At 43.4% G+C, this 13701-nt stretch overlaps 1 protein-coding gene across 1 annotated transcript in view; it reads left to right on the top strand.

The window, feature by feature from the left end:
- The window catches only part of LOC132341453 (mothers against decapentaplegic homolog 7-like), a 29852-nt gene extending 23221 nt beyond the window's left edge, over positions 1 to 6631 (top strand). The window contains exon 4 of the mRNA XM_059873039.1: positions 4791 to 6631. Coding sequence (XP_059729022.1) covers positions 4791 to 5329 — 539 coding nt within the window. The 3' untranslated portion in view covers positions 5330 to 6631. The remainder of the gene's footprint in view (positions 1 to 4790) is intronic.
- The last annotated feature ends 7070 nt before the right edge of the window (positions 6632 to 13701 follow it).

Genomic DNA, 13701 nt, shown 5'->3' with positions numbered 1-13701 from the left:
ACTGGTTATCCTCAGAACAACCAGCCCACTGAACTGGTAGAGAGGGATGGGGATCAGAATAGACCCTTTGCAATCCAGGAGGAAGCAGTTAGAGACCTGCTGGGCCACTTAGATGCTCACAAGTCTATTGGACAAGATGGGATCCATCCTGGGGTGATGAGGGAGCTGGCAGAAGAGCTCACCAAGCCAGTCTTCATAATTTATCATCAGTCCTGGCTGACCAGGGAGGTCCCAGATGACTGGAAGCTGGCCAATGTGATGTCCATCCATACGAAGGGCCAGAAGGAGGATCCAGGAAACTACAGGCCTGTCAGCCTGACCTCAGTGCCAGGCAAGGTTATGGAGCAGATCATTCTGAGTGTGATCACATAGCACCTACAGGACAACCAAGGGAACAGGCTCAGCCAGCGTGGATTTAGGAGGGGCAGGTCCTGCTTCACCAACCTGATCTCCTTTTATGACCAGGTGGATGAAGGGAAGGCTGTGGATGTTGTCTACCTGGACTTCAGCAAAGCCGTTTCCCATATCATACTCCTGGAAAAGCTGGCAGCCCTCGACTTGGACAGGTGTACTCTTCGCTGGATTAAGAACTGGCTGGACAGCCAAGCCCAGAAAGTGACGGTGAATGGTGTCACATCCAATTGGTGGCCAGTCACTAGCAGTGCCCCCTAAGGGATCAGTGTTGGGTCCAGTACAGTTTAATATCTTTATTGATGATCTGGATGAGGGGATCAAATCTACCATTAGCAAATTTGGGGATGACACCAAGTTGGAAGAGGGTGTCAATCTGCTGGAGGGTAGGAAGGCCCTGCAGAGGGACCTGGGTAGATGGGCTGAGGCCAAGAGCATGAGGTTTAAGAAGCCCAAGTGCCATGTCCTACACTTTAGCCACAATAGTTCCATGCAGGGCTACAGGCTGGGGGCAGAATGGCTGGGAAGTGGCCCAGCAGAAAAGGACCTGGGGGTGCTGGTTGACAGCTGGCTGAACATGAGCCAGCGTGTGTTCATGTGGTTAAGAAGGCCAATGGCCTTCTGGCTTGTATCAGAGATAGTGTGGTCAGCAGAACCAGGGAAGTGATTGTCCCCCTGTACTCGGCACTGGTGATGCCACACTTTGAATGCTGTGTCCAGTTTTGGGCCCCTCACTACAAAAAAGTCATTGAGGTGCTAGAGTGGGTCCGGAGAAGTGCAGCAAGGCTGGTGAAGGGTCTGGAGCACAAGTCCTATGAGGAGCAGCTGAGGAAGCTGGGGGTGTTTGATCTGGAGAAAAGGAGGCTCAGAGGGAACCTTATCATTCTCTACAACTCCCTGAAAGGAGGTTGTAGCCAGATGGGCATCAGCCTCTTCTCCCAGGCAACTAGCAACCAGAAGAGAGGACATAGTCTCAAGCTGTGCCAGGGGATGTTTAGGTTGGATATTATAATGAAATTATTCACAGTAAGGGTGATAGGTATTGGAATGGGCTGTCCAGGGAGGTGATGGAGTCAGCATCCTTGGAAGTGTTTAAGGGAAAATTGGATATGGCACTTAGTGCCATGGTCTAGTTGACATGGTGGTGTTCGGTTATAGGGTGGACTCGATGATCTCAGAGGTCTTTTCCAACCTAATTGATTCTGTGAAACCATGGAAAATCCTAATAACCTAGTGACAGCAACAAATGGAGGGATGCTTAATAATGAAATAATAGTGCAGATGTTTATAGCATTAAGCATTATCAGTTTGCTGGTATATGGGAACACTCCCTGTTTGCTGTGAGTTTTCCAGGCATTTAGAAAGGGATGTGTTTGCTCCAGGGAGCTTGTAAAACACAATGCTTTTAACTAAAACAAGAATCCCAAAGCATTGAGTGATGTGGCTGCGAATTTCCTGGGATCTGGGTTTTTTGTAAGAGTTGGCAGCAGACAGAGATGGGAGTTGGATAGTGGGTCACTGCCATGACTCCAGGTTGCACAGGAGGAACACAATGGGATGTTTTGGGGCAAAATCCATCTATCTGCTTCATTTGCCCAGATCCATGCTCATTGCCACTAAAAAAGCCTTTTGGGAAAAAAAATGTCCATCACTGTAGGAAGCATCTCTGCATAATTTTTTCCATCTCTCCTGCCTCTGCTGCCCAAATGATGCTACTGGCTTTTCCCACCTCTTTTCCCAGTGGATGCCAGAATCACGGAGGCAGGTGGGAGCAGGGAAGCTCTGCTGGGGTCCAAACAACCATGAAAAACATCTTTGGTGGCAGGGAGGCCTGAGCCTACTTATCCAAACTCAACCCTTATATTCTCATGTCTTTTTGACTAGACATCCAGTCAACAGCTGAAGTCCACAAATGAAAGAGGCTCTGGCATATTTACACTGTGTGCTGGTATCTTCTCCTAAAAAAAAATATCCTGGATTACCTAAGATTCATCCTTGAGGTCTGGTCACCCCATATAATTGAAAAACCTAGCGGAATTCATTCAGCCCTGCATAAAGGTCTGTTCATTCATTGCCAAGGCAGTTGGTTTTTTTTGTGGTTTGGGGTTTTGTTTGTTTTTTTTAATGTTCTGACAATTAAATACCTCTTTGTAAGCAGCAATGAGCTACTTGTTAAGTGGTCTTCACTAATACAAGCACAAATATCAAGCGAAAAAGGCTTCCCCCCCCCCCCGCTGCCTCCTGAAAGGGATGCTTTTATGTCCAAATAAATAAAAACCTAAAAGAATTTCAGTATGTTCAATGTGTAGCAGGCAGTTGGAGGGAGGGAAGGGATGGCTGGTCAAGATGAGGATAGATAAAGGAGCATTCTCCCCTTGTGTTCAGTAGTATCCCCCCTATGGACTGAGGGGCATTCCCCCAAATTCCTTTATCTCCTGAGCATTACCCTCCTTAATGGGTGGAGGAAACACTGTGCTGGGCATGGTTCTTGACCAACTGGAGGCACCCCATTTGGGTTAGGAGAGAAGTAACTCAAACCTTATCCCCCTTCATTCCCTTGAGTGGTGCCAGATTTCAGCAGGATATAAAATTATTGGCAACAAAGTCTTGGGAGGCACTGAAAAGGGGAGATGGAAGGACAAACTGGGGTGCACCTTGATGAATGCTGTCCCAGGGACCACCTCCCCACTGCCAGAACTCCCATCCCCACTTTCACCCGGGAGGGACGGTCCCTATTTTGGGGCATACACAGCAAAGCCCGCTTTTTGTAGCTGCCTCCAGCAACTGGAGAAATATTTCCCCCACTGGGATAGAAATGAGGAAACTAAAAGTGTGTGGCTGGGTTTTGTTTTTGTTCTCTTAAAAGCACGGTGCAGGGCTTGAAACACAGCTCAGAGACAGAAGAAAAATGCCTGCACTGGGGAAATGGGCTTTTTAATACCAAAAAATAAAGAAAATGGGGCAGCCAACATGTTGCTGCCATTGCTTATGTTGGGCAGAGGGGTTTGGGGGTCCACAGAAAGAGCTCTGGGGTGCTGGGTTACCCACCATTCCCATTACCATATCTGCTCCCATGCTGCAGGGGATTATTTTGGTAGCACTCACTAGCATACCAAGCTTGATTTTTTTTTTTTTTTTTAATGCAATTACAGAGTAGAATAGTTCCCAGGTCTTAACATGACTACCAAGGCTGGAACGAATTACCGTCTGAGCAGTGTCAGGCTGCTAGGGATCCTTGATGAGAAAAAAAGGGGCCTTTCACATTCCCCCCCCTTGGCTTTTTCCTGCTACATTGTATCCCTGCTTCTTGCACAGGATAGCTATGTACAAGGAAGTAAAAAAAAAAAAGCTACATGAATGAATTTCGGGGGGGTTTAGGCCATTTTTGTTAAGAAGTAGGAGATTTTTGGTCCCCACCATCTCTCAGTGCTTCCCACAAGTTGGGGTGTCATCCAATGTCTCCATCCTCTCCACCACCTAGGCTCTACCTACAGGCAGAGAAAAGTCCTGTGAACTAGAGTAGGTGAGTCCTTGCCCCCTCTGGTCCCATGGGGTGACCTTCAATGTGGTTTTCTTAGCAGCACCTCATTTTTTCTCAGCATCTGTGTCGAGTAGATAGTTATTTATGGAAGTGAATCAGTCACTTTAGGACACGAAAGAACACAAGCGCACACTGCTGTTCTCAAGGTGAAGAGAAAAAGGGAAGTTTATTTTCTGACTCCGACATTTATAGTTTTCCAAAAGTGACAGTGGATTGGAGGGTGGCAGTGCCACCTCTCCAATGACACTGGACAAACCAACAGTCCATCAAATTTCTCCTCCTCCATAAAAGAATGCAAAACAATGAGTTATTTACAGAAAGTGTGTGAGAAACTTCACTACAAGAATGTCAACATCAGAAGGCTTAGAAAATCTTAAAAAATCAGGGCGACAGTGGATCCACTATCTGGTGAGTGAAAATAAGGACATTTAGGGTGTTTGGTCTTGGTAAATGCAGCTGGCTAGAGCATCTCATCTCTCCTAGTGCCACTGAAGGTGGTCCTGGTGATGGTTTGAGTGAGGGTGACTGCACCATGGATGCTGCTGGTAGGTCTCAAGACACTTTTGAAGGTAGACATGGTGATTTAAGACTCATAATTATAACTAGAATTAGGTGCTGAAATGGCACAGGAATTCCCCAAATCTGGGTCAACTCAAATGGTCCTAATAACATTGCTTTTGGAAATGGTGGATGTGCCATGGGTGTTGGTGTGTGTGTGGAGAGCATCATGAACACATTGGCAGTCAATGACCTGCCAGCATTGTTTCACTTTTGGGTTGTATTACCTCTTTTGGTGCTAAATTTCTCTTTTTCTTCCTTTTTTTCTCCTGTTCTGTAGATTCCCAAGTTCTTCAGGAGCCAGGGAATCGGTCACATTGGTGTGTGGTGGCATACTGGGAAGAGAAGACACGCGTGGGTCGGCTGTACTCTGTCCAAGAGCCCTCCCTGGATATCTTCTATGATCTACCTCAGGGGAATGGTTTCTGCCTCGGACAGCTCAACTCAGAAAACAAAAGCCAACTGGTGCAGAAGGTCCGTGGCAAGATTGGCTATGGCATCCAGCTCACCAGGGAAGTGGATGGAGTGTGGGTGTACAACCGCAGCAGTTACCCCATCTTCATCAAGTCAGCCACACTGGACAACCCCGACTCCAGGATGTTGCTGGTTCACAAAGTGTTTCCAGGTTTTTCCATCAAGGCTTTTGACTATGAGAAGGCGTACAGCTTGCAGAGACCAAATGACCATGAGTTCATGCAGCAGCCATGGACAGGATTTACGGTTCAGATCAGCTTTGTGAAAGGCTGGGGCCAATGCTACACTAGACAGTTCATCAGCAGTTGCCCATGCTGGTTGGAGGTTATTTTTAATAACCGATAACTCAAGACAGAGTGGACTCAACGCATTTATATTACTTTGCTGCTAATATTTCCTTCTGAGTGCTTGCAATTCATGCAGACTTTCTGGTTTTGTTTTGTTTAGTTTGTATGTCCCCCCCTTTGTTTTGACAAAAATCTTTGGAAATACTTTTTTTGTGCTTTGGGGTAGTTTGATAAACCTAGTTTTTTTAAGTATAAATGACCAATAACTCAGAAGGGTGAGAAAAGGGTGTGGCTCACATATGATAATTATTTCATGCCTCTGAAAGGATTATCCTATGTGATCAATGGATTCAGAAGCCACTTGCTATATGTTGCAGTTCCTTCTCTTGGATAAAAGAACAAGATACTTGTATTTTTTATGCACCTCCTTCCCATCCCTGGTGATGGTGACACAAAGACCTCTTCCCCAGCAGTGCTAACCCCACATTTTTGCCAAGGAATGGTGCAAAATCTTCCAGACCAGGTCTTTACCCATCCTTTTTAATTTTTATTTTTTCTTGTTGCTGAGTTGACAACTTGTCACTGTGTTCATTCTTCTACTGCTTTTTTTTTTATTTTGTATGGTCATGAATTGATGCAAGGGGAGAAAATAACAGCAGAGAAACCTCTTGCATGGACCGTGCTTTATAATTTGAGCTAAGATGTAAAGCAACAGAAGCCTAAGCCTAAAAAAACCAAAACAAAGCAAAACCAACTAAACAAATAAAAAACAAATGGGAAGAAAAAAAGAAAAAGTGTTCACAATAGTTGGTCTGTTGTAACTTCTTAGATCAGGCTATCCCAGTAACATTCAATTTGAAAATGCAGTTGTGCTTTCATTTCTTCTTGAAATCATACACTAGTATGATACTTTTACACTCTTCTTAGCTCAATGAGCATGTTTAGACCTTAACATAAGCTATTTTTCTATATATAAAGGTTTAAATGAACAAGAGAGCATTCTCAATGGAACTTTAGCACTGTAGTGCTTTGGAAATACACACAAAAAAAGGACTCCTTAAGACCCCCTGAGATTTATTAAAGAAAAAATGCATTTTGTGTTATATATAAACATATTATTACTTGTAAATATAAAGACGTTTTATAAGCACCATTATTTATGTATTGTGCAATGTGTATAAATGGGAGAAAAAAAGAAATGCGCACTTTGCTTTAATATAAATGCAAATAACAAATGCTAAATTTAAAAAAAAACAAAAGAGCATGAAATTGCTGGCTTTTTCTATGGGTGTTATCATCCAGATGAATGTTTTTTCTAAAGGAGCTTATGTTCCATTAAAAAATAAAAATGTACACTTGATCCCAGGCTGTGCCGTGTCTTTTTTAGTGGCAGGGATGAGGCAGGCAGGAGACATGCTGCTCAAAGTGGGTACCACATGGGGTTGATGGTGGGGGCACCCCCCCCAGTCAGCAGTTCTGGTGTGGGTAGCACCCACATAGGGTCATCCTGAGCTTTGGTCTCCATTGAGCTGGTGTGGTGCATGTGGCTTTGGGGTCCTTGGCATGGTTGCATCCCATCAGCTCAAGTCTGGAGGGTCTGGCTGCCCAAAATCTGCTGGGGTTATTTTTGTTATTACTCCTGTTTCTCATAATTTCAACTTAAAAGAACAGCCATGCTATGGACCCAGCTCCCATTTGGCCCTGTCCCAGTCCCTGAAGTACTGGGGGAGGCCAAACTTTTGCTCTGTGCTGGAACATGAGTTGTCCATGCCACCAGGCAAAGAGGAAAATCTGAGAAGAGTAGAAAGCCAGTCCTCTAGGTTTTCCTAATCTATTTCTTGCCCCCTTCATCTCCCATGCCACTGGAAATAAAGGCTGTTTTTCCTTTTGCCCCCTTGGCCTGCCTTCAGATGTTTACTGCTCCACATCCCACTTGCACATGGCCTCTGTCAGGGAGTGTGGGGGTACTAGTTGTCGGTTTCTCTGTGTCTGGATTGAAGGCACTTGAGATGGCAGTTTATGTTCAGACTCAAGTGTTTATTATTTCTTAGCAGTAAAACAGTCTCACTACTGTGAGTTCGGCAGCTTTTCATTAGAAGGCAGAAAATGGCTAACAATCTCTTGTTACAAGGGCTTTTAAGAGTAAACTATCCTATTAAGAAATGACACCTAGATTATTTTCCCCTTTAACCCAATAACTGATCCCAAAGAGCCCGCAATGCAGACTTTTCTGCCCAATTACAAAATGCCACCCAAACCCATGAAGAAGAAAGACGAAGCATGAAGAAGAAACCCAGGATGACACCCTGTGCCCTCCATCTTGCTTCCATCCACAACATACTAAAAATCCCAAAACCTAAATTTCTCACCAAGTGGTACACCTACACTACTCTCTCTAATCTATTTCACACTTTTGTGGATTCTAGTCTATCTTGAAGTCTAGGAAACTTTCTCCATGAATGAGGGTCAAAGTCAGTGTTCCCCTGGGGGTCAGAGCACCCCAGAGCAGACAGAGAAATATTCCCGGTGCCCTGGGTTTCCACATCTCCCCCTTATCTTTGAACCAAAAACACTCCTTTGACAGCCTCATCCATCATCTGTCAGATACACTAAAGTAGACATGGCACAAATATTAAAAGGACTGCGACACTAATCAGTACGTACACACCTATCTTCAAAAATTCTCTCCATGCTGATGTAAGATTGAATCAACTGAACACACCATTTAGCCATGACTCATTCTCTTTCCTGAGTTTGGCCACTCCATCTTCTAATTGCTGTATGCTTTCATGAATAGATTTTGAATGATCAGACAAATTCATGCAACACATTCTTTCAAATTCCTGACATCTCTGTCCGTGCACTAACAAAAGATAATCAATTGCCGCTTTGTTTTGCAGAGTCACCTGCCTCACACCTTGAACATCAGCTAATAAATTGCTCAGTGCGAGAAAGGTAGCATGAGAGTGCTTACTCAACCAATATCCTATCTGATCCAATTGCTTCAAGGCCGCTCCTGCAGATGCCTGTGGCAGAAGCAGAGCTGTTATAAATTTCTGGCCTTTTTTTCCATGAATTAACATTGTCATCACAATTGGGGTTGAATCAACTGACAGATCTTTTCCCTCTAGATCTTTGTTCTCTTATCATTGTCATGTTGGGTGTCAGTAAAGAAAGTCTCCTAATGCTGCATGGACCACCTTTGACATTGGACAGGATGGCAGGCCAAATTCTGTCCCCATAAATGAAAAAGATTCCTTGAGGTAACTGCAATGGAACCTTGTTGGACAGTGTGATCATCTTTGCTGTGAAATTGCACCAAGATGTCGCATTTCTATATATAATGTGATTTGGGGTTACATCTGTTATTTTGTCCTTATTTTGTTTTGACCCAGGAAGACTAAATACTCTACAGAAATCATCTTCACTGAGCCAAGAATTTCCAGTTCTTGAGGTTCATAAAGAGCCTCAGGTAGAAATTTGGTTCAAACTCCCCTTCTTGTTTGAACTATAAATACTGCATTGATAACTTTGTTAACTATTTGTTAGACACACATTTGACTACACCTCACATTTCTCTTAAGCTATTATTTAACAAAAATTTTGCAACATTACTGATTTACGCACTTATGAAGAAACCTAAAGTCCACAATCTTCTGTGGGCGAAACACAAGGGTTGGAATCTTTGCAGTCCACATCTGTGTGTCTTCTTCTCTGCTTGTGGAGTGGTTAGTGGCTTTTTGCACTTGATAGAGTTTCATTTTTCACTGAAATTTACCTGGACTTCGTACTTGTTAAAACACAAACAAATCTATGTCCCCGCAGGGACTGGAGGATTTTCTTAAAATCCTGGAGGTGAAGAATGGGTTTTGATGTGAAAATAAAACGTTGATCAGTTCTGTTTTGCAAAATTGCATAGAGAAATATAAGCTATCAACATAAGTTGCTATTACTAACATTCTTTGGTTATGAACAGGAGAAAGCATCAAGAGCAAAACAATGCATGTAGTAAAGAAGAAACTAACAGCAATTAGGAATTAATTAGATAATACACGTAATCAATAACACATGTGAAATCATACAATTACTAAGCATTACAACACTGAACTGTCATCTCAGAGTCTGCAACAGCTGATAAACCTTAAAACAAGAGAAAATTGGAGAAATCATGTCCGGATTCATGTTTCTTCAAACTGTCTCTGAAAATAGGCTCAGCTGTCATATATGGTCAAATTGCTAAGTCAAAAGGACTTGAATACTTTTTGATGTAGAAAACATTTGGGTTGACTGTCAATTACTCCATTTAAGTAAAGCTAGAGCTTGGCCAGAACCTGAACTCTAATTGGTAGGTATCACTTAACACATTTTTAAACAAGACTCTTAAAAATAACAGTTATGAATAAGAAACCTTAGGGTTAAAAACTAATCAAACCATTAAGTAATTGAATCCCTCAGAAGTTTTTTTTCAGGATAGAGATTCTTCAAACACAGCAAATCTCTTCTTCAGAGATTTGAAAGTGGTCACAGTCAGGATTGTGAGCTTGGATTTGGACACTGAGAGTGGAGGAAGTGCAGCTGAATGAAAGACTGATTACTTAGTACAAAATTGAAACTCAAAAAAAAAATGTTACAACTGAACTCTCTGCTGGAGTACTTCTGTAATAATAACTAAAGAAAACCACGAGACTGGCATTCTGGATTTTAAAAAAACCCAAAAACATATGAGTAGTTAAGAAATAAAAAGGCAGGATCCTGAAGAGACATATGTCTTGTAGGTGATCACACAAAGAGATAGTAAAACACATAAAAGCCAGCTGCAAATACTGCAACAATACCTTAATAATAATTCTTATAAAAATCTGAGAATTCACATTATATAATCAACTTATTAACAGGAAGGGGTTAAGACAACCTTTTAAAAGCATTCAAATAACATTAACAACAATCACTATTTATCAGTATTACCTATAAAAACCAAAAATAACAAAAGTTACAAACTCAATACTAACAATCCCTAGAACTCTGAACTGTTGGGGAATCAGCTGATGACTCCACAGATAGGATCTGATTGACATTTCTCAAATGCTCTGTCTTCAGAGATATTTTGGGTAATTAAATCATTAGTAATATTTTTATCTTTACATGATGGTTTCCCTCCCTGGGAAGCATTTTTCACAGTAAAAGATTTCCATCTATATCATATTTGGAATAACATTGATCTGCATAGCATTCCCTTTTTTTGCATCTTGGGCAAAGGCCTGGCGCTTTCGCACTTTTCGTTGATTCTGGACAGTTCTTTTTCACATGTCCCTATCTTCTGCATCTGAAGCATGGTCCTCCAGCAAATGCTGTTGCCATCACTTCTGTGAAATTGGCCTGTTGAAGAGCTGGGCTAAGTGTTTCGAGCATTTTAGAGAATTCTTCGGGCTGCTTTTGAGGAATTTTTCCAACCTGTTCCGTCCAAACGACTGCTTGAATGGCTGCGACGTGCAGAGGTGTGCCTACCTTGTTGTATGCTTCTATCATTTCAGTCATGGTTGGTTGGTATTCCGGCTTCCTGTTGGGCTAGTTTGCCCCCGAGCAGGCGGCATGGGGCCGGATAGCTTAATCCTTTGGGGACAGACTGTCCGAGTACCCAAGCCGCTCTTAGCTGAAGGCAACCTTAGCAAGCCTAAAGGATATCAGCTCTTTAGTGATTTATCAGCTCTTTTATGATTTCAGCTCTTTTGCTTGCGAAGGCCCCCAGATTAGCCAGGAAGCAGACGCGAGAGAGGAGAAGACTTGTCCTGGAGTTCCACAGTGATGGTTTTATTGGGGGGGTCTGTGAAGGGTTCCAGAGACAGCTCTTCTGACCAGAATGGGCTAAAGCAGCCCATTATATAGGGCTAGAGGGGATCAGAAATTGTCCAATAGCAGGGGTTAAGGAGAAGTGACCTATGGGGTTACAGAGAGATAAACTGGGGTCCGAAAGGCGGAAGAGAGGGGCTTCTGGCTTTTTCACAATGACTTGGCATTTTCTCTCTCTAGGCCTCAGCCCTCCACAGAGCTTTAGCAGGGTCTGTGCCTGCTATAGGTTGGTTGACCAGGCATGGCGCTAATTATACATTTGCACTCTGCATTGGCGTTTGCAAAAGTGAGACTTCGAAGCAAATGTGGCTTTACTGCTTCATCACTCACTTGTCAGTCTACTGTTTGTGTGAGACAATTGATGAATGAAGTGAAAGGCTGGGAGAGACCTTGCTTTACTTCTGAGTAAATACTTTTTGGAGTTCCAATTAGTTGAATTTGCAAAATTGCCCTTTGTGCTGCCTCTTTGATGTCTGCACTCATGTCTCGAGGCAACTCAGCTGACTGATCTTCAGGTCTATAATGGAATTCACCTCCTGCTAATTGAGCCAATGTGAGACTTGCGTGTGGCTCTCTTGCATATTTGTTTCTCAGTTGAGTGAGAGCCCTTTGCCATCTCGAATCCTACAGCAGGAGTTGTGAATTTGTAAAAATTGTCAAGGCAATGTACCTACAATCAAAAGGCACTAAGTCGTAATTGTTGAAAATGCCTCTCAGAAGCTGCTTGAAATATGGTGAGTCAAGGCAATTGGTTTTCACAGCTTCTGATAAATCTTTGATGATCTGATGATCCAGAGGTTCCCACCTAGGATTTTCATTTTGTCTTCTGTATCTCACTGGCAATGTGTAAAATAAAATGAAGCCACCGGGGCTAGCTTCTTAGCCGGATAGCTGGTCCCTCGTAGGGTAAGCGCCCCAGGCAAGCAGTCTCAAGGCCGGATACCTCAGCCCTATGGAGGCTGGGGTGCCCTAGGCCAGACTGCGGCACAGCCGTGACCCCTAGCAAGCTTAGTGATTGTCAGCTCTTAGTGAAAATTAGCTCTTTTATGATTTCAGCTCTTAGCTTGCTTGTAGGGGCTGTGGCTGGCCGTGGCTTCTGGAAGGCAGACGAAAGAGAGAGGAGAAGGCGGCCAAGTGTTCCACGATGGTTTATTCTGAGGGTCTCGCGAAGGGTCTTGAAGCTGCTCTTCTAAAGAAATGGGCCAAGACAGCCTCTTTTATAGGGTTAGGGAGGATTGAAAACTGACCAATTGTAAGGGTTAGGGAAACTAGCCTATGGGGTCACAGAGAGATAAGCAGGCCTGGAGGACCAGAGTGAGGACTCCTGGTTCAATTCCTATGACTCAGCAAATACCTATCTCTAAACATCCCTCCATGGAGCCGTAGCCGGCCCTGCGCCTGCTACAACTCTACTTTCTGTTTTTAGAAAAAAGACATTTCCTATGGTTCTTTTAAAACAATGAACAAGGCATGAAAACATAGCTAATACAATAACAACTACAAGGAGAACCCACAACATCCCCTTAACCAAAGATGCAACCCATCCAGTTAATCCCCATTGACTAAAAAGGTCATTAACCCAGTCTGGGGTTTTTTCTACTTTCAAGTCCTTCACAAGATCTTTCAGTTTCTGGATGTTCACATGGATGGATTCCGACCGTGAAGAGAGATTGAAGCAGCACATCCCTTCAAAGTCTTCACAACCACGTCCATGGGCAAGCAGCAGGAAGTCAATCACAGCTCGATTCTGGAGAGAAGCATGTCTTGTGGTTTCTTCTTCCTTTAGGAGATCGCTCAGGGCAGCAGATGTAGCGTTAGCTTGTTTACTGAGCCAGCACCCAAAGTGATTTATTTCACCGAGGGCTTTAGCTGCAGCTACCCAGGGTAGGAATAGGGAGACAGCAATCTTTTTGGGTTTGTTCCAATCGTATAGTTTGGGATCGCCATTTTCATCAAATTCAGTGTAGGATCTTTTGTGGCATTTTGATTCACTATCTTTTCTCCAATTATGTAACAGTGTGATGTTTGGAGTGAGAGTAGAAAGTTTTCCAAGTGTACAGGGACCTCCCTGGAGTCGGGAGGGGATCCCAGCCCAAACTCTGTCACCACAGATGAGAAATGTACCCTTGGGTAATACTTTAGGGTGGAGAGAGGACACAGATATCACACGAGCAGTGAAATTACACCAGTCGGGATAGTTATAGGCTTTGTTAATTGGTGATATGTCTTTTCGATATGTGTTTTTTGTCTGGTCAATTTCTGGCCAATTGTTTTTCGGGCGTCTAAAGTAAAATTTAACACAGTATGCGGCCTTGGAGGACCCCAGCAGATCCAATTCTTGGGGTTCATCTAGAGCATTGGGCAGCATTTTTGTCCACTCGTCCCAAGTATCTGCCAGGTTGGGTCTCTTACCTGTGATGCGGAGAAGCTCTGAGTTATAGACAGGCCAATCATCTGCTACAAGGGGAATCCCTACTAGGCATGTGGAAAGTGGGTTATCAATGCTTCCCATGGATAAACACAGGTTATCTTGTTTTAATGTCTTTGCTAAGGTTACCCAAACATTATGGCTAGGCTGTGGAC

Source organism: Haemorhous mexicanus, chromosome W (assembly GCF_027477595.1).
Source record: "Haemorhous mexicanus isolate bHaeMex1 chromosome W, bHaeMex1.pri, whole genome shotgun sequence".
Classification (NCBI taxonomy): domain Eukaryota; kingdom Metazoa; phylum Chordata; class Aves; order Passeriformes; family Fringillidae; genus Haemorhous; species Haemorhous mexicanus.
This window is presented reverse-complemented; position numbering and strand designations above follow the sequence as displayed.